A 21813-nucleotide genomic window follows, 5' to 3' on the forward strand; every position below is an offset into this window, starting at 1 on the left:
GCGGGGTGTGTGTGTGTGTGTGTGTGTGTGTGGGGGGGGGGTTAGCAGCGTCAGCACGGCCGAGAGCATCTTGACGGCTCACCTTCGCCGGCTCCATTGGGCCGTGGGTCACCTCCGGGGGCGGAGCTACCGGTGACCCCGCCCCCTGCGTTAAACGCGTGGGAAGCGCATGTCGGACGTGTTGTACAGAAACGCGTCCGACCTGCACCACGATGCGGCGCCGCGCGTAACGAATGTGCTCCGTGGAAAAGAGGAGTGTGAGAACGGGAGGTTTATCCCTTCTATTCAGCTCAGCGGCGAGGTAAAAGCTGATATGACTCTGACTTATGATATCAATTTCAGATAGCGATCTCTGCACGGGTGGATGTTCTGTACCGAGAGCACACCTTAAATGTTTTGTAAAGCCTTAGATGATTAGTCTGAAATTACTGCAAGAAAGAAATCTGATAATCTCCAATTTTCCCCATTAGACTGATGTTAGATTGTATTTGTGAAACAGGCAGAAAATTAAGTTGGCTCCTTTTGTTTTCCACTCTGTTGCGTGATTATCTGACTTCACTGCTGTGAAATTCTGCGATACTAATGCTCCTGCTGTTTTTATCTGCCGCACGATGCAGAGGCGATACCAGTATACGGATCAGTCTCCGCGTATCGATTCGAGATGAGCCTGGGAGGAGATATGATTTTTCATTTATTTTACTAAAAGCTGATAGTCTGCCTGGCGACGGGCGGGGGACACGTGCCGCTGCAGTTTTCATGCAGCGAGGTCTCCATCACCAGCTGCTGCTTGGGGTCCGAGCAGCGACTTCACTCCAGGACCCATGTGATCACTCAGAACCCAGGAGACGGAAAGTTCCAGGCTTTCAGCGCTGACCAGGCTGATTGAGTGGCCGATTGATCCACGCCGACGTCTTTAAGCCTTTGCACTCAAACAACTTCCATTGATGCACCTCAGCAAAATATTGAGTTTCAGCAGTTTAGACCTCCGTGCGTTACAGCTAAACACGACACAAGGGCCACAGTAACGGGCTGATGGTCCCACTGCAAGCATGTCGTTATCAAGCAATTTTCCAGACAGCAGCATCATAGTAGTCAACATAATCTGATGCAGAACAGGAGGCATTCTGCACTTGGAAAGTGGAAAAGTAGTGAAATCAAATGTCAGAAATTCACAGAAATGAATATTCGACTGTGTTGTTACATTATACCAGGTGTTGCCACAAAGGCTCAAAAAGCTTTTTAAAGAGTATTTCATTCATACTTTTGGAACAAAAAATGCTCCAAACACAAAAAGGTGACCGCGTTCTTAGAGGGTTGTTCTTTTGCGGAAACGGTACGATTGTTCTGAAATGTTCGCGTCAGGACTGAAAAGGTTCTCGTTTTGGTTAAATTATGTCGCTTCGGGGCATTTTGATGAACCCACAGCACTGCAGTTAGAAACTAAACTCAGGGCTGTAGCCTGAAGAGGAACGAACAGGTATGAAAAACGCAACAGGAATTAAAATGGGAGATGGCTGTTAAAGCAAGATGATCGCTGATTATGAGATGAGAAGAAAGAATACGGTGGGGATTGGGCGAGAGAGAGAGAGAGAGAGAGATGGAATAAAACAGAACAAAATGGAAAAGAGGGAGAAAAAGCAAGAGAGACAAAGAACATGAGAGGGAGAAAGCGACGGCCTTATCAGGCGACTGCAGGAGGCAGAAGATGTAACTGGGGAGTGTGCGCGCGTGTGTGTTTGTGTTATTGAAGTGACTTTGGTCAAGTTTAAAACCGGAAAGTCCAGTCGACAGATGGACGGAGAGGGAAAAACACTGCGTTTATGGCTCCGGTTAATTAGGAAAGATGGGATTAGGCGGCGTAAATCTCAGGTATATTGGTGAACGTTGGTGAAATACTTAATGAAAACTGAACGGAGGCTCGACGCAGGCCCATCCATCCCCTCCAGAGCCCCAGAACCGGGCCAAACCCAACGCGGACGGGCCTCGTGGGCCCCGCGTCAGAGGAGGCCGCTGACTGAAAGACGCTCCCATCAGCCGCGTGTAAACACACTCACGAGCTGCGCTGTTGACTTCCTGGGTATTAGCATAATGTTTTCATCTAAATGCTGACTCCCTGAGCCGAGCCCTGTACGAACAACCGGCTCGTGTTACGTCTGTATTAACCTGCAACCGCGTTTGGCCTTTGTACAGGTTTCATATATTTGCTCCCGCTCATTAATGTAGATTTAAGTGTCTCTGGTGCAGATTCGCGAAGCTTAAATCCCCACTTTGCTCCATCTTACGCAACTAGTATCGTAATAATACAGTATTCTGCACCAGCACAGGTCCAGTAGCCCCACAGTGTTCCCGCCGCCAAATGAACTGGAACTGCAGAACGCCTTCGGCCGGAAAAGTGATAAACAAAAATCTATCAGTCCAGACGCGGGATGCTTGTTCAGGATTTAGCCACGAGCTAAAATGAAACGTTGTGTGAATTTCATGTGATTGCGTCTCTGAAATTTGCTTGCTTAAGGTTTGAACCAGTCGCTGGTCAACACGTACTGTAACTGTAAGGAAAAATATCACTTCCCATCACAGGCACGAGGAAAGACCCTGCTACGAAAGTCCTCAGCAACGAACCAAGCTTCACTCGGCCTCATCGTCCGCTGTCGGGACCTTTGGGGCGGCGGAGACGGCAGCTCGCTATTAAATGACTGGACGTAACCTGAAGCTACAGATGTGTGACAGATGTGATACACGTCTCAGTTTCTCCTCTGCAGATAACCAGACTATAACAACACACACGCACGCACACACACACACACACTTAAAAGTTCAAGTCATTTTCTTTTGTGTGGGTCTGTCTGTCTGAGTGGGAGTGTGTGTGCGCTTTAGCCGGGGTTCAGGAAGTGAAGTGAAAACAAGTCACTTCGCATCCCTATGTCGCATTTTGTGTGTGTGTGTGTGTGTCCCACGACAATTTGCACTGATGCTGTTGTCAGATCGTAGAAACCGCATTAGAGCTTTATTTTTCTTACATCATTTGTCAATGCTGCAGCATTCTCACACACACACACCAAAATGTGGGATGTCACACATTTAGAAAACACAGTTTGCCTCTCAGTCACCGTGCGTGCGTGCGCGCGTGCGTTCACGTAACATGTCGTCCCGGCGATGAGCCACGCACCCACACACACACAACTAACAAATGCAGGTCAGGGCCTCAAACGCCTCCAACGTGACGCCCTCCCCTGAAGCTGTAGCTGCATTCAAATGATGCTCTTTTCGGGCCTGCGGCTAATTTCAAACGGCCGTTGCACCAAACGCATCTCGGGACCCGGCGCAGCCTCCGCCTCCCGCGGGTCTGGACGACGTGCTGTAATGAAACTGCATCAGGCCTGCGATCGCTGTGTCTGTTTCACTACAGACCGTCTGCTCTCGTGCAGCTTCTGGTGCCGAACGGAGTGGAAGTGCGTTTTTCCACCGAGCCGCTAAGTAAATGTGCCAATATTAGCGACGGGGCTCTTAACTCGTCTGCAGGGTGGATTTCTCTGTCCGCTCATCCACGTAACGCTCACATGAAGCGTCGGACCTTCACACTCCGTCCCACCTGTTTGAGAGACGCGACGACGGCAGCGTTTCCCCCCGGATGAGGCCTCGCTGCCTCCGTCACTGGATCCCAGCACAAAGGATTCAGCCCTGTAAGCGTCACATTGGACCTGTGACTATGCAGCCAGCTGCTCTGTTCACCGTCCACCCCCCCTCCGCTCTGTCAAGTGGCAGCAGCGATGGCTTCCGACGGCTGGCTCCATTTCGGATCAGGTTCTAACTTGGCAAAACACCCAGTCTGGTTGAGCAGTGACTCCGTTATCAACACGCTCACGTCGTCCGCTCGGCGCCGCGTGCCGGCGCGGTACCGCCGACAGCACGACGCATGGGGCTGGAATGAAACAGTTCCGGGTCGTCCGTGGGGCCCGGTCGGCGGAGCAGCCCGATCCATTGCTCACGCGCTCCCTCACACCTGCGCTGCCCCCCTGAAGCCCCTCCCCCTCCCGCTGTTAAGAGACATGCTGCTAATTGCTGCGATAAAGGGCTTAGAGGAGGGATCACTATATATTAGCAGTGCTTTGTGTATAGATAATAGTCCGGGTCCTCAGGATCCCTCGCAGCAGTCAAAACGCCAGCGAGCAGAAAGGCGCCAGTCTGAGGACTTTCAGAAGGAATTTCAGGTTTATTCCGTTTATTGAATTGATCAAACACCGGCGTTCGCTAAGAAAACGCCCGTCTCCGTTCACTGGAAGCGGACGTGCGACCGTTGCAGCAGGTCCGAGGATCCAGAACAGCTGTCGGTGCGGGAGGAGGACGGGTCCACGGCTGCAGAGGGTTCGATTCCTCTCAGAGTGAGTCCAATAACCTCGCATTAGCTGCACGGCTCCGGGATGAAAAGTTTTAAATTGCAGGACGGGGCTGCGTGAACGGCAGTGTGCAGGTGTAAAAGCAATAGGACAAGGTTGTTACGGAGGAGAGCGCTCCCTGGAGCCTTTCAGCGCTCATAAAAGCGTCCTCAAACAGTGGCTGAAGTAACTGCTCTGTGTGAATCCATCTACTTTTATCTGCAGCTAAAAAGGTCGAACTGGTGAGCAAGCGGCAAGCTGGTTCTACCACCAGGATCGGGTCGTTGGTTCTACGGCCGCGCCGGTTCTACGGCCGCGCCGGTTCTACGACCGGTGTCGGTTCTACGACCGGCAGCGGTTCCACGGCCGGCGTCGGTTCTTAGACCGGTGTCGGTTCTTAGACCGGTGTCGGTTCTACAGCTGCTGCTCCGTCTGGACCACAGTTCAACGGCCCACCTGGACCGGGTCCCAGCCCATCCTCTGGGGACCCACCGTGAAAGTAAATGAGGGCGTTTCATCGGAACAGAACTCCTTTGAGGCGATGATGTCATCCGGAGAACAAACCCAGGAGCTTCTCCGCGTAATGGATCGACCGCTGGGACTCGGAGACGGCGCCCGTGGAGATTTTCCTGGCATGTGTGACGATTTCCCCCCGTCGCAGCGGTGACTTATTGTTCACTCCAATAAAACCCGTTTGTGTGTGAAACTTCAAACCCAAACTGAGCCCGTCCCTGATGTTTATGGATCAGCTTTGAAAAGCGTCACCCAATGACTCCATTAAATCCCACTTCCAGACAGAAGCTGATGACGCCTTCACTTTTTTAACTCGCCTCGATTTACAGCACCGAAAATAATGCAAGAGCTGATTTTACCTGCATCGCAGTCTAATTATTCACTGAATACGGGTGAATATGGAGAGAAACCATTAGCGTCATTTGACCAGTTCAAGGCCAAAAGACTAAAGCTAAAAATTCAGGTAAATTATTCTGTTTACTGGCCAAAATGCACCAGGATTGAGTTTGGCTCTTGAATAAGAGCGCTTCCCTGACCTCAAATTACGTCGCATGACGTCAACTCACGTACGTCATCAGTACGTTGTTGTTACATTTGGGCAGACGTCATGTGGTTAACTGGTCAATGGAAAATTTCCAGCTGAGGCATTTTTTCTCTCTTGCCTCTCTTTTGCTGAATTTAGAATATTTAATCACTTTTTAATTTGATAACAGTCCTGAAAAAATGAGTGGGAAAACGTTGCGTTCCCTCATCCCGCGAGATCGGCTCCGCGTAAACACGCGGGTTTTTAATCTTCCCGCGGAGCTTCGTTGGCTTTTCGCTCACTTCGCCTCGGTACCGCGAGAATCGAGCGCACGTGCGCACTTGTGCACGGGGGCGCGACACAGCTGCGAGTCTCGGAGACAAAAGGCGCGAGAAATGTTTTGGGCCGGAAATCACAGGTGCAGACACACGCGCGCACGTGAGCGCGCACGCGACGACAGAATGCGAAGTAATGGAGTGAGGAGAGAACGCTGCTGTCTGACATGAAAATCAACACAGCGTGACACGACCATTATACACACAGAGGCGCACGCACGCTTACATACAGATCAATAGCCGACTGCTTAGACCACAGGCAAATTGGCGTGCGTGCTCGTGCGCTGCGCACTCACGTGCGCAAAGTGATGACGGGGCATCCGAGTCGCACGGCAGCAGTCGTCACACACAGGACGCGGCCGCTGCTTTATGATCAGTGACCCGAGGGAGGAGGGAACCTGTCCTCTGATGACGTGTGTGTTGCTGCTTTAATGTCACACACACACACACACACACACACATACACACACACACACACCCCAGCGAGTTGATCCCCGCGACCTTTTAACTTGGAGTTTCAAGTCTTCAAGAGGCGACTGAAGAAAACCAGTAGGGTAGATAAACAGGACATTATGTGTGCAACACACACACACACACACACACACACACACACACACACACACACACACACACACACACACACACACACACACACACACACACACACACACACACACACACACACACACACACACACACAAACTAAAGGTTACCTATGTGGCTCTACATGACCAAAACAAAGAGGCAGCCGTGACATTTGTCCTGGGGAGAAACCACCACCTTCCGGCCTCCGTCTCTCGCTGGCGTCTCCATGTTCATCTCAGCCTCTCAGCTCGTACTGTAGCCGCGGACGCGTCGTCTGCTTGAAGCGGACTGAGCCGGCGCCGGTCGTGTCCCGGCGGCTCCGGCCATAAAAGGACCGGCCCCATTCAGGGCTTTCACAGCGGAGCACTCTGCATCCCTCTCCCTGTTACATGCACTGATGACAGCGGCACAATTAGGGTTTTGTGTCAGTTGCTCAAGGACACTTTAACGTGAGGAGCCAGAGATAAAAGGCCAAAGAATGGACGAGCCACGCGGCTCCATCGGCTGCAGCCGCCGTCCCCCTGGAACGAAAACAGAGCCGGACTCACGGCCGACCAATGTATGATCACAGTATGAGGACAAACTGCTTAAACTCTAGCTCGTGGATGAGACCGATGCAGCTGATTACTAAGATGCTCATACAGGCATCTTTTTTAACAGTGTCATCACTAAGAGGTTGCTAGGCAACCGCTCCACTTAGGAAATACAGTAAAAGTATTTCTGCCGTCTCAAACGGGTCCTTTAAAGCAACCCGTCGAAGGGAGGGTGACCTCGCACCACGGACGGGTTTTAATACGTCAGGTCGGCTCGTCTCGGGTTCCGCTCGTAACGAGGAGGTGAAGAAGCGCGTCGGTGCCGAACACCGAGCGCCGTCACATGGAAGCGCCCAACTTCCTGCTGCCGAGCTCCTCCCGGGTCAGCGTGACGGCGTTTACCTGTTTGCGCTGAACGTTCACCCCCCGTCTCTGGCGGCTCGAGTCGAGCGGTTAACGGTAATTAGGAGGTTTCTCGTTAATTAGCGCGGAGCACCCAGCTGTTCCGGCCCCGCGAGACAAAAGGAGGCCGACGCAGACACGTGCACACCTGGGGAAGTCTTGGTAAAATGTCAGAGCCGTTCAGACTGTAATTACAGGCAGATTTGCTGCCTCTCTCACAAAGCTGGAATGAAGCACTACTCTACACACACACACACACACACACACACACACACACACACACACACACACACACAGTTAGAAGTAGGCACTGGCAAAGAAACACACGCTCAACTTTTACAGAAAATCAATAGTGAACCCTTACTTTGCGCACACACTGTATTAGGGTTGACATGGTAACAAGTCGCACCACTCACTTCATTTAACACACGCAAATGCCTCCAGGAAACTTCTCACTGAAGCGACCCGTGTTCTTAAAACAGGGTGTCTGCGACTTCCATTTACCATTTGTCAAACATAATTGTACGTTTGGTAGAGGGCCTTCAAAATAAGAGCGCGTCCCCGTTTGCGCCAGCGCTCCTTCGCTTGTGCTAATTCATCTTTCATGCTAGCGTTAAAAGTTAATCGCACGCCGGCGCCGTGGCCGCGGTCCAGGTCCACTCCCGGTGCCTCGCGCCCGATCGGACCTGATGTTGTGGAAGGTCCCGCGTGCACGTGCCGACCCCACGGCCCCCGCCTTTCTCTGTGCGTTGGGCGTGATCTCGGCCGCCGCTGAGCCGAGGAGGCGGTGCTTCGGCCACAGCCACATCTGCACTCGGCGCCGGCTGCACACAGCGCCCCCCTCCCCCCAGCGCTCCTTCTCATAACTCTTCCCTCCAAGGCCACAGGCAGTAACATCAGGGGTCAATGCACTTCCATCGAGACCAAATTAAGGTGAGGACGACTGCGGTGATCAGAGAGCACACACGAAGCACTTTCTTATTCCCTGAAGGACCATAGAATTTCAAAATAAGAGCTCAGCATTGAAAACCACTACACCTCACACTTTCTGTTAAATATCAGGTTTTTGGTTATTAAACTAATATTTCTATCTCGAGCTGGAGGCTATTATTAGGGGCCATTTTCATTAGGAGCTACAGCACCTGTATTTACACTAACCTCATATGCTGTGAGCGCAATGTGAAGGCAGGTAAGATGTTTCACCCAAGCTGTTACAAAACTGACATGTGCTTTCTGCTTAGCACATCGGTAGAGAATATTTATGACAAGCCAGTGGATCCAACTTGACAACTACAGTATGCTCAGAAGCGGCAACAGACGATGGAGTGGGCGGACGGATGGACACGCGCACCTGTGCCTCCGCTGCTCAGGTTACGTTTGCCAATCACAGGCCTAAATGAGCTTTAGTCCACGCGCCGTTCAATTAAATCCCTCACCTTTCCGCGTTGTGTAAACTGTGCCGCACGTCCATGAAGGCGCCGCATCGCATCACGGCGCGTCACGCTGAGCGGCGGCACAACATTTTCCAACAGCGGATAAAAAAAAAAAAAAAAAAAAAAGCACCTCCTGTGCAAAACTAAATGTGACAGCTCCTTCTCATTACCGCTCAAGGCCTGCGAGACAATGAGACAGCATCTCACAATGCCACTTCCAAGTCTGAGTTCACACTCTCTTCAGATATTTCACATTAAGTCACATTATTCCATCATCCGAATCCTAGTCGACATTGTTGTCACTCAGCTTTCTCACTCAACTCTGTGCATCTCGATCAAGGACCCCTGTGCAGGCGGCTGCGTGCCAGCACAGCGACTACACATTCTTAAGGAGATTCGGGCTTTTATGCTTATTTAGCTTCATTCTCAGCCTATTACTCATCTGGCCTCAGACATGTCCAGTATTAAACCCAGGTGTTTTTTCTTTTTATTCACTGTAAACGCATTGTGTTGATTAGTTGGTGGCAGCTTGTCACTTATTAATCTGAGTCATGTGTAAACAAAAACACTAACAGCAGGGCTGGAACTGAAGCCTTGTGTAAATTAGCTCTTTATTTATGCTGGATCCAGCTCTGGTACGTTTATTACAAGGGCAAAGGCTGAATTGCGCTCAAAAGTAGTAATAGTAAAGTGAATTTAGATTCTCATCAGGCTTCAATAAGCAAAGTCGTATTTAAAAGACTTCTGAACTAACTAATAGATGTAATGTAATCCATATAATCCATAATCCTCCTTGATTTCATTTTGTGGCCTGTATTTATTTTAAACAGAGCAAATTGCATAACGATGTTAATGGCTTGAACGGAGTGCTTAAATCTGTGCAGTCATCTACTGTACAGTAAGTTACTGTAAATGCTGCCCAGATATGCAAAGGATGTGAATATTAATATTTAAACCCGGGTGGCTGGTGCTTTCCAAATGTTCCCGGCCTGTTTAATTTACAGCTGAAGTGGCTTTCAGATCAGAATGAACCGGTCAGACGCTGGCTTGTTTCCCATCGGCGGGCAGAATTTACTCGCATTTGACAGTTAGCTAATGTTGCTTTCAAACGCTTGAAGTGAGTAGGCATGCATAACAAATTGTGCGTATAACCTGACCCCATCAATTATATAGGTAGTGACTGGGGAAATATCATTAGCTCGTAAGGGAGGCGCAGAGAAGGTCAAGCAACCCCAAGTAAAATAAAATGACAAAATAAAATAATAATAACAATAACAATAATAATAATAATAATAGAGGTAAACTCTCAGCACCAACTCTAACCTTCACATGAACAGCAGAGATGCTGTGTGGATGGCTGGCTGTGATAACGTCGTGCCAGAGGAGTGCTCCTTTAGAAACCCGACCTCATCGGCCGCGTGAAATAGAGTGAAACGCTTCGAATGCGTTGACCTTCACGACACACGCCGAGTCCTAGGTTCCTTGTGCTTGAATGGATTTTAATTCTGTTGATTTGTGTCGTACAAAGGCACAATTCTGATCCAGTGACTCAAATCCTTTTATCTTTGGATCCCTTTTATCCCTTTTATCGCTGTGTTTCTTTTGATCTCAGAAACTCATTTCAGCTCAACCTCTGCCAGCCACTTGGACACTGACTACTTGTTGGAATAGCCTTTTGCCTCCTTCGGTTGGAGGGTATACAGAGCATTAGCACCAACAGATTGCAGCCGTGAGCTGCCAAGGGACATGTGTTTGTTTAATGTGTCTTTACAGTAGCTAAGCATCCAGTGTCTTTATGATATGTGGCATTTTCAACGGTTTGCTCTGTGTTTTTATGACAGAAAAATGGACAATGGTACAACTGGTGTATCCATTTTATTTCACGGGTCTGTTCAAACTACCTCTCAGGGAAATTGGATGGACATGAACCGTGTCTCAACCAAAAATATGGTTATGGTTTTCTATTAGCAGCGAAATGGAAATTAAATTGTTTGCCTCGTCTTTTAAGCCAGAGAAACACTTATATACGGGCTCGCTGTTGTGAACCCACATAAAATCTACAGGAACACTGGCACCGGGGGAAGCAAAGTGTACGACTGGACGTTGGCCAGGGAGAAAGGAGGTTTTTAACTTAATGCAAACTGTATGTTTGAGCTTGTTGAGGTGAGTCCACGTGAACCTAGTTTATGAGGAAGTATATGCTACATACATTTACACTGGACTGTGGGGTTATTTAATGGAGCACTTCATCAGTTGGGGTCAATTTACAGTGTTCCCCTTCTTTGACCTTGTATGAATTATTACATTCTACATTCACGTTAAACATCAAATCATTTACTTACTAATTTACTTATTTATAATACTATAATCTTGTTGAGTCACGTGTTACTGCTTTTCTGTCAGACACTAGTGAGACAACAGAGAGAAGGCATTTAACGCAGGAAGATGACAGAACAGATCTGCATGTGGTGTTGTCAGGTTGGGCTGAGATCATGTGGTCAAGCATCTGCTCTGTGTCCGAACCTGTGACACCGAGCGAGCGGGCGAGCGAGGCAGTGAGAGAGCGAGCGAGCGTTAGGTGGAGGTGCGAGAGGCTCAGACAGCTAGTGTCAGAGATCAGAATGTTTAGGTTTGTCCACTGCAACCCCCTGCTGAGCCTCGCTGCCTGTGCTGGATGAAGGCCGGGCGCCGCCTCCTCCGGGACCCGCGCGTGGCCTGTGAATGCAAACCAGACGACCAACGCACGTTTGCCTCCACGTCCTGTTCACTGACATTTACTCTGTGTTGGTTTTTCCATATTCTGTTCTCAAGGTGAATTTTTAATGTGTTAAAAGACGCTTGGCTTTTGTCCTGAAGCAGCATTTGTGCCTAAAACGTATTATTATAGCACATTTCTGTGTATTAAAACATAAGCTACAAATAGCGCCAGCGCTGCTAGGTCCCTATTCCTGTCTGCCCTGTAGAGATGTCCTCCTTTTTGGGGCAGGCTGGTGGCCGCCCAAGCATGAAAACAACCGTTTTAGTAAAGCCTCGTGCTAAATACGAGTGTAAAAATAGGACTTTGGGACCCTCACGCGCTACAAATGCCACAAAGTGAACCCATTAGCGTTGCATAGTTCACCAGGTAGGCAAGTGGATAATGAAAAAAGCGCAAAGAGGAGGAGAGCGGAGCGATGTTAGGTAAGCAGGTGACAGCAGTCTCCTCCAGCTGTGAACCGAGCGCGCCCAGAAACAGCCTGACAGGGCCTGCTGGGGAAATGAGTCTTCTGTGGGAAAGAGGCAGACGAGCACACGCGCGTATGCGGAGAGCAGAACCGCTTCCTAAGGTGCAGAATCCATCCAGGAAGTGGGAAGGAGTAAGTGCCTCCGCAGCTCGGTAGAGGCCAGAAGGACCGCAGGGGGTGGAGAGGCTGCGTGTGCGTGTATGCACGTGAATACAGCACTTTTCTACCCTATCGGTACTAAAAGCGATTCACTGTGCTCCTCAATCACTCGCACACACACACACTCACTGATGGGGGACTTGTCAGGCAGCCTCAGCGTTTGGCCCAAGGACACTTCGGCACATGACAGGAGGAGCCAGAAGTCGCCCCACAGTGGACTCCAAGACAACTATCAAAATAGTTTGCTGCACACATTTGGACGCATCTCCCACAGGCAAGAGCAGCGGACAGGGGAGATGATAACATGCTAAGGCGCTAGCGCGTCGTCATGAGTATGAAAGGACGGGGCGCGGAGTTGTGTTTGCTCAGGTAGCGAGGTGTGTGTGATGTCTGCTGACAGCGGCGTTTCTGTGGGCATACCTGTCAACACACACCCGGCCTAAACACACATTTACTTCCTCTTAGCGCCACCGCGCCATAAATGCGACTTTCACAAAAGCAAAACATAGTTTTGTTATATGACGAGGGGAAATTGCCCCCTATAGGCCTAATTAAACCAATTACAGCTGTTTACAGAGTTTCAAAAGTACAGGAAGTAGCATTCGTAAACAGTGTTAATTAAAATGGCTGAAAAGTTGGTTCCTAAATTCTTCCCTCTGACAGTGAGACGTGTAGGGTCAGCGAGGGTTCGCTTGTTTCGGAACTGGACTAATTAATCTCACGCTTGTGTGTCTGCGAGCCTTGTGTTACGTTGTGTTGGGCAGTTCCTGGGGTCTTCAGAGACCCATGTTTTTTTTGGGTTTTTTTTTGCCACAACCAGGAAATATTCAAATAATTGGTCTTTTCTACAAACATAAATAATTGCTAGAAAGATCGAATAATCCAAAATAACCTCAGTAGCTGCTCTGCAAGTCCCTCAAGGTTCTATGCTAATGTGTAGCTAATGCATGAGCGTTTGACTTAACTGAGCGTTTTCTCACACCTACACTGGCAAAAAAACCTGTCCCGCACTCATTTGCCTGTTAAAAGTGCCAACATGTTTTTGTTAACCTTCTCAGATTCTCAGATTCCATCTGCATATGATTATTACCGCCAACCCAAACCAAACGTTTCTGGGTTGGTCTTTCATACGTGTTCATTCATTCGCTTTTAGAGCGTTTCTGTTTTAGCGCGTCTTTAATCTCCGCGCATATGTCGGCGCTGCGCTGCCAAGCGCTGAACTCCAGCGTCGGATGGGATGATTTTTCATCTTCGCCCGGTTGCCATAGCAACAGATTTGCCACAAAAACGATCCGCGAGGCTCAATTAAAATAATAGATAAGAGTGAAGAGACGGCCGCGACAGCGGGGGGCCATAAGTTCTGAAAGTGATAGGACTGAACCTGTCTGACTGGAGCACACAACGAAAGTGAGAGCCTGCGAGTCACGTGATGCTGAATTCAAAAGAATAATGGGCGAGTTAACGACGTGTTGAACCGAGTGTTGAATGAATAATTCCAAATCATGTCATAAACATGTTTCACAGCAAGAGCACATCAGCAGTAATGCGATTAATCACAATGTCGTATCGTCTCAACAAGTAAAGATTATCACCGCCATCGCATCATTTGCACATTATTAACTGCAACAATGTTGACTGGTAATTGGTCCGATCATTAGGAACGCACACTTATCATCACCACCTGAGACGCGGAGGCAAAACAACGGCTCTGTGCTAACGTGTTCATTCGTATGAAGCTACTGAATGACGCAGTGAGAGGCTCCTGCTTCGCCGCCTACAAACCGCTTCCACCCTTAAAGACACTCTAAACAAAAAAATAATAATTATGTAACTGTCAAAAATTAGGACTATTTTTACTGCAGCTGTTTTTGGCTCCGTAATGAACAAACAAAAACAACCTGTCATTTGTTGAACCGGAGCATTTTCACCTCCATGATGAGTAACCCAACGCAGTGAAGACGCTGGCAGATGCACTAAAATAGGTAATAATCAGCAGCAAAGTGACAGGACGGGCTGAAATCAGTGGGTTCAAGTCCCCACTGGTTACTATGGCGTCCACACCGCTGGTTCTGCTCAGGTTCTTTGACATCAGTGATCAACATCCTGTTTGTCCAGGCTTTGGGGTCCATTTCAACTGTGCTGCATTACAGCACATCCAGACCCTGGTTCCAGTTGCTGCATGGCTCCCAGAGGGCGACACACACTCGTTAAGGTCGTCAGCATCCTCCTCAAGGACAGTCTGACAGCGACAGGCTCCGACCGTCACCAGGGAGTCGACCTTTGACCCACACGCTTGTTTATGTGTCCGTCTATTTATCCTCCTATACACCAACTCCCCACTTCACTCCAAGCGTCTGTCTGATGAAATACCTCCTCCTCCTCTTTGTCTATTTGTTTCTTTACCTCTCGCTCTCTCCCACTCACACCGGGGAGCACCAGCTGGTTATGAAGACTGTCTGTCTTTGTTAATTTCTCATCTGTCTTTCTCCCAAATCATCAGAGAGCGTGTCTGTCTCCTGCCGGGCCATGCGTGGCTGCCTGTGTGTGTGTGTGTGTGTGTGTGTGTGTGTGTGTGTGTGTGTGTGTGTGTGTGTGTGTGTGTGTGTGTGTGTGTGTGTGTGTGTGTGTGTGTGTGTGTGTGTGTGTTTGCGGTCGATCCCTGGGGCTAACACATGCTATCTTGGTGTGCCCAACTTATCTGTGTGTGTTTGCTAGCTCATGTGTATGCGGGTGTGTGCTTGACTACTCAACATGTTCACGTCATGTCTGCTTCTAATCATCTTTGGAATAATGAAGAGGCTGTGGAAGACTGACAGATTGTGCATGTGCGGCGTGTGTGTGTGTGTGTGAGAGAGAGAGAGGGAGGGAGGGAAACACGCAAAGCGCCAGTGATGTGCAAAAACACAATATCTCCTACAAGTCACCTTCTGAGAAACTGAATAACACAGTTGATCTTCACAACCTGATGAGCCTTTAATCTGGAGCTTGTTTCATATTTGAAGGGCTTCAGCAGTTTAACCAGTGTGTGTGACTTGTGTAAGGGTGTGTGTGTGTGCGTGTGTGTGGATTTAAGGGTTTCATCTTGTAGGAAAACTGTAGGTACACTGTTTGTCTAACGTTTAGTTTGCGGATCATTCTTTGCTGATGACTCCTGCAGGAAGCCACCACGTCTGTGTATTCAATTACTATGAAGTATGTTTATATTTATGATACTCATGACACCATTCTCTAAATGTACATTTACACTAGGCCTTAGAGGAATAGAGCAATTTTATATAAAAGCCGGATGGATCCACAGGGTCCTGGAACAGCTGGAACGGCTAAATGGAGCGCAGTCTCTCTCTGTAGTGTTATTTGCATGGTAAAATTATCACTTCTTTCAGTTTAACAGCCTGTTGATAACAGGGACTGCTCAATATGTGCACGCCGACAGTCGAGCAGTCTCGGGGAGCAAATAGAAATCTGAAATACACACCAGCAGATTTGGCTCGCTGGCAATTTAAAAGCACACCATTTGGGTGGCAATCTGTGTGCATGAATTAAACGTGTTCCCCGTTGTTGGCGGAGAGGAAACACGCATGAGAGATTAACAGAGCCGTGCCCCGTGAGTAACCATCTATTGCAATTGACACTTATAACAAATTCACTAAGGATGGGGGCTGCAGTGAGGAGAGGAGAGGCCAAGAGGACAGGCAAGACTAATGGAGGATCCAAAAGAGGGAAAGAAATGAGCAGAGAGGGGGAAGCAGACACATGTGAAATGAGAGAAATGTTGTGAATACAAATCCAGCACGAAGGGCTGTTGGTGGGAGCGAGCCGGAGGAATGAGGAATTGATGAATAGGGGGCGACTGGGGCAGGGAAATATTAAGAACATTAATATACACGCCGAAACACGTATCGGCTCGCTTTCCAACAGGGGAGTTTCCCAGTGCAGCTACTGAGGGCGCGATTTTTCAAGGTAATGAAAAGGTGAGGAACGGGAGCACGCAGAGTACAAATTAAACAGAAAAGGGCATCTGAAAGTGAAAATACCTCCTAACACCGACGCCTTCGGACTTATTCAAATATACGAGGCGGCGCAAACACTCTCTGTGGGCTCCTCGGGTCGGCGGCAAACATTTTGCCAAGGATAACGCACACGCGTGCACGAAAATTATTATTATTATTATTATTATTATTATTATTACAGTACCTGTACGTGTGGCTGGTGGTTTAAAGCAGTGACGAGCTCCGTCTAAGCTGAGTTACATGTCATCCGTCGGACCCTCTCGTGCCTCCAAGTCTACTTCCCGCGTTGTAATTAAATGTTGAGTGCGAAGTAACGGAGGCGAGGTTATGATGGGGTGAAAAAGGAAATAAAACAAGTGATTACAGATTCCCTGTATAGGGGCTGTAGATGAGGAGAGGATTAGGTGAAGGAAAGTCAAGAGGGAGTGAAGGGCACTGGAATGAATAGCATGAGTCTGTTTATGCATAAACACACAAGAAAACTTCAAAGTAAGTTGGAGAGAGAGGATGAGACCGGTAACATCGACCCCAGACGCGGATGCGGCTCCACGAGCACCTGCCTCCCCGCATCCCTCTCGCTCGCCCCGCCTCTCTCTCCCATTAAGTCGGCGGTATTTATATGATCAAGAGGCGACAGACACGTCTCCCTCCCCGAGAAACCCGCCGTGAGCCTGGGGATTAAACGCGCGTTGGAAGCTAATGTTCAGCGCAGAGCTCGTCCGCCTCGGCGCATTACGGGTCCAAATGGATCCGCGCGCGCGCGCGCGCGCGACAGGAAGAGGGGGCGACACGACGCCTCCGAGCTCACGAGCGCCTCGCGCCGCTAATGACATTAACAGACATAAAGGGACTAATAGGTGGAGGTGATTAGCGGGGCCGTACGGGTGGACGACGTGAAGTCATTAGTCAGCACCGGAGCGGGAGACGGGCTGGCGCTAGCCCGCGATGCGTTCAGGCTCCCGGGGCTCGGTGAGGAAACGTGAGCGTCTTCATCCCGCGCTGCGCACGCACGTGTGCGATTTGGCGCGTTCGGTGAGTAAATTAAGCCCCCGGAGCCACAGGAGGACAAATCTGACAGACGACAGAGGAAGAGAGGGAGCGGGGGGGGGGGGGGGGTGTTAAGCTGAGCGGAACGGCGGGAAGGGAGACAGGAGGACGCGTGAAGCGGAGGCGGATCAGGGGCCGAGGAGCCGCCGCGGAACTTAGTCGCGACTTGTGAATTGCACCTCAGAAAAAGGTTGACGAGCGCGGGAGAAACGGACACTTTAATAATTACCCGTCGGACGCGAGGACGCCCCCACAACGTGGCTTCATCACGCGAGGGGAGGAACGCGAACTATCAGCGTCCAGGTGAACCGCGACAGGCTGACTCCAGATCAGCGCTCCCCCGCTCACACGGGCAGGTGCCCAGCCGCCCTCTGACGTCACCATGACTCACGCGCTCTGACCTTCTCCGATCAGCTCGGAACCTTTCCAAGGGTCGCGTGGTCATAATTTGAAGGAAACTTACGGGACGTTTCCATTCATCTGAAGCCATTTTACATCAGGACTATGTGACAAATGAGGTCTCGCAGGTGAGGCGGTCGTGAGGAGATTCCCGCCAGAACCCGAACCCCAACGAATGACCATGAGACCTTTAACGCCTGAGGACCCCCCCCCCCCCCCCCATTCTTGTCTCCAGCCAGTCGACAGCCTACAAATCACTCCTAAAGGAACCATAAAGAAGCAGCAGAAGAAGAAAAGGTTTTGGGAGTAAAACTACAACCCTGCATTCTGCGATGCTGCAGAGCCAAGTGTCTAGACTCTCCCGATGTCGATTTGTTTAATCACTGCAGAAATCCATAGCAATTCTGCTCCGTCAGCCTCCACGCGGGAGCATCATGCAGCCTTTACAATAATGACAAATGGTCCTCGATGGGCTCCGAGCTGCTGCCTTTCAGAGGTTTCCTGAACGCTGCCCGTCTGAAGCTCGCCTTGGCTGCCGGCGCTGAGCAACACCTCACACGCCGAGGCGTCTGTTCCGTTGGAAACGCGGTCCCGGGTCCCGAAACTTGTTCTGGACCTGTTGTGACAGATCCCCCTCCCTCCCCCTTTCCTCCATATCAATCAAGACGCAGCCACCAACGGTCAGGTTTCCACATTGCGGGAGCTGCGGATGATGAAACGGGTGTGTTTGCAATCTATGCATCGGTGTGTGTTTGTGTGTGTGTGTGTGTGTGTGTGTGTGTGTGTGTTCACACAGATCAGAGGGAGAAACTAAAAATGGAAAGCAGAGAAAGACCAAGACAGACAGACAAAGAAAGCACGAGCAGCCTGTGCTATATGGTGAATATTTTAACATTTTCTCTCCCTCAGAAGTGGCAAAAGTGGACGGGGAGCGACAGGGAGGAGGAGAAGAAGAAGAGGGGCAACGACAGCAAGAGTGAGAGAGACACTGGCGTTATATAATGCCGTGCCACTCGCATACAGTAAGAGAAAAATGAATAAAATGGCACGAGGGCAGAAATCTGGCAATAAAATGCTGCGTAAGGACCAGGCCATCGCTATAAACAACTCTCACACACACACACACACACACACACACACACACACACACACACACTTTGGTATAAGCAGCTCACGTTCACTGCCACAGCCCAAGAGCTACCGCAAGAATATTTATTGGCTACCAGCTCAATGGCAGTATTGAAGAGGAGGATGAGGAGAGGAGGGGGGGAGGGGGAGAGAGAGAGAGAGAAAGTGAAGCAAGCAGAAAATGAAGAAAGAGGGGAAGAGGCTGTTGCCGGCTCCGTCCCCCTTTTCTCCCACTTTCCCTTCATCCTGGCCGCACAGGATTTCGGTTTCTCCCGCAACACGCCAAGCATCCAGGCACGCGCGCACGCCCACACGCACGCACGCACAGACACCTCGCAGACATTCTCGCGCGCACACGCAGCAGCAGCAGCACCTTTGCTGTGACTGCAGTGGAGAATGAGTAAATATATAAATAAACAAACAAAACTCCGTCTCACCCAAAACTGTGGCTGTGACGCGTGCGTTAAGTGAGGGGCGTCTGTGTGTGTGTGTGTGTGCGTGCGTGCGTGTCGCAACCCCTCCCTCCCCCCAAAAAACTCCCCCAACAACCCTCACCCTTACCTTGCGCGCGCGAGGAGAGCGAGCAGAGAACGAGAGTCCACAGAAAACAGCGCATCGCCGTCATCCCTCCGTCCGCCATCCTCCCGCTCGTCCCTCTCATCCTCCTCTTCGTCGTCGTCCCCCCCTTCGCCGAGGGGTGCGCGAGACAGCGTTCCGTGCCGCTATCGGTAACAATATTTGCGTCAACGCATCCTCCGCGAGCCGAGCGCGAGCCCTCTACGCTCTCACCGGGCCGCATGCTGCTTCACATCCAGAAAACGGGGAGAGATAGAGGGGGGGAGTGTGTGTGAGAGAGAGAGAGAGAGAGAGAGAGAGGGGGGGGGAGGGAGAGAGAGAGAGAAAAGGGGGAGATGAGTGCGTTTTTCTTTGCCTCCTCCTTTTAATACAGACTATATATATCCGTCATATCCGAGAAAAATAACAAATTCATTCAACATCCACAGATAGAAAAGCTGAGAGGCAGAGGGGGAGGAGGGGGGAGGAAGGGACGGCACACAGGTTGTCGCGCTGTCTTTAAATCCACTCTCCGCCGGGTGTTTATCGACGCTTCGTCAATACCTCTCTATTCCGTCCCGTTCCCTCGCAAAAGAGTGACAGAGGGGGAGGCAGCGCTTTACATCCACACTTCCTCCAGGCTGCGTCCCCGCTTCATTCTGACATCTCCCCCTTTTCCCGCATGCGTCCCTCCTCGTCGATGCCGTTTTTCTACAGTGTCTCCTCTTTACGGAAGCGGAGCCGGCACCGGGTCCCTGTGTTTGTCCCCCGCTATCTCACGGTTATCTGCTCTGGGCTCCTTCTCTGGCTCCGTCTCCTCGCGACTCATGCGTGTGTCAAACCTTCTCCTCCTCCTCCTCTTCCTCTCACTAACAGCGACGGGGAGAGCGCCGCATCCTCCCCCCCCTGAAAGCAGAATAAAATCATCACACGCTCATCACCATCCTCTCATCAATCGGACTTCCTCCCACATAAGCAGCGCTACCGGTCTTTCCGTTTTAAGTCCCTTACCGACGAGCCAAACCGGAGCCTGCTCGGTACGTCCACGGAACCCCGCGCGTGTTCTCTAGAAAAGTCCAACGAGACAAAAGTAACGTGCGGGGATGAAAAAAAAAACAAATCCCCGTTGTTGTCAGAAACCCGAGCAGATGCGTATCATCCTCTCCTCCCGCTGAAGCGGCTGCTACGTCTCTCCCGCTGCCCGCCGGTACGGAGATGCTGCCTTCAAGTGCTCCTCGTAAGCTCCCGCTTCCATTCACGTGCTCCCATTCGGGAACGACGGCCCCCAAAAAACGGGCTTCTCCGGCGAGGACGCAGCCGCCTGTGCGGGTTTGTCCCGCGGCCGCCGGTGCTCCGTGTAACCTTCGCTGTGGCAGCAGAGATGATCAAATGTAGAGGCTTCCACGGGACCCGATGGGCGATTGTCCCAACTTTGACTCACCCCAAATTTGATCAAAAACAGATAAGAGCTGAAAAAAACCTATAACCAAGATATATTTTTGAGAGTCTGTCTGAATCCAGCCGCCTCTTTCCCAGCATTGGGATTTAACCACGAACCTCATCCGCATCGTTGGACTCAAAGTCTGACCTCAAGGAAATCCGGTTTCTACGTCCCGGCATCACGTCGCGAGCCGATGCGTGACTGATCACGTGGGCCCGTTGGCGATAACAGCGGGTCAGCGGGCATCGCCCTACTCGCCTTCTAAATCGAAATCAATATAAGTAAGAGTTGAGAATTTAGCGGCGAATGACGGACACGTACACTTCAGCGTATCCATCGATCCGCCGCCGCGACACCGTTTGTCCTGGCGCCTAATTGATTTCGTTGTCAATGCTTGTGTACGTTCGCTCTTACAATACATCTCGCAGGCGGGAGGTCTAAATGCATCATCAAATACCAGCAACAGTTTACTGCCACGCGATAACATTTTAGCAGCTAAAAAGCTTCACGTTCATTTTGGCTGTGAAAACTTCCTCAGCTCCAGTCATGAGTGTGTGTGTGTGTGTGTGTGTGTGTCATGGAGATGTGTTTGTCTACAATCAGTTTAGGGATTTTCTGAAAGTCACAGGAGCATCCTCAGAGGTGTAACTATATAAACGTGTGAGGGTTAATGAGTGAATGTGTGAGGGTGCGTCTGCTCGTGTGTGTGTGTGTGTGTGTGTGTGTGTGTGTGTGTGTGGCACAGGGAGACAGATCCACTTCCACACGCTCCCATGAAGCCCTCTTCTGCCATCTACAGGCACGCCGCCTCTGCCTCTTTCTGTCCCCATCACAACACAAATTGTTAATCATCCTGGCATCGCCTAAATATTCCGCGCACGGCGGCCGTCGTTGGGAGCGAGCGAGCGAGCGCGAGCGCCGTACACGCCGTCTGGAGCTGCGAGCGCGTCTCAGATCCTCCTGTGTGCATATTTATGGGCCACTACTGTAGGTAGGCTGCATGTCTGCGGGTTGCTTTCAGAAATCAATAAGCCGCGTGTGAGGTTCATGTCCTGAGAGAGAGAGAGAGAGAGAGAGAGGGGAAGCAAAAGGACGAGCGAGGGGAGTGAGAGAGCAGGATGGGAGCTATGCAAGGAAAAATATATAGATAAGA

At 50.4% G+C, this 21813-nt stretch overlaps 1 protein-coding gene across 11 annotated transcripts in view; it reads right to left on the bottom strand.

Moving 5' to 3' along the window:
- LOC114865884 (CUB and sushi domain-containing protein 3-like) overlaps positions 1-20790 on the bottom strand; it is a 215636-nt gene extending 194846 nt beyond the window's left edge. For 5 of the 11 annotated variants that reach the window (XM_029167387.3, XM_029167386.3, XM_041072950.2 and 2 more), the window contains exons 1-2: positions 19784-20789; positions 19226-19467 (exon numbers count right to left, since the gene is read on the bottom strand). In XM_029167387.3, coding sequence (XP_029023220.1) covers positions 19226-19463 — 238 coding nt within the window. In that variant the 5' untranslated portion in view covers positions 19464-19467; positions 19784-20789. Of the gene's footprint in view, positions 1-19225; positions 19468-19783 lie in introns of all 11 variants that reach the window. The other 6 variants (XM_041072949.2, XM_029167384.3, XM_029167377.3 and 3 more) reach the window with 4 other exon arrangements.
- Between the last annotated feature and the right edge of the window lie 1023 nt (positions 20791-21813).

Source organism: Betta splendens, chromosome 11 (genome assembly GCF_900634795.4).
Source record: "Betta splendens chromosome 11, fBetSpl5.4, whole genome shotgun sequence".
In the NCBI taxonomy this organism is placed as follows: domain Eukaryota; kingdom Metazoa; phylum Chordata; class Actinopteri; order Anabantiformes; family Osphronemidae; genus Betta; species Betta splendens.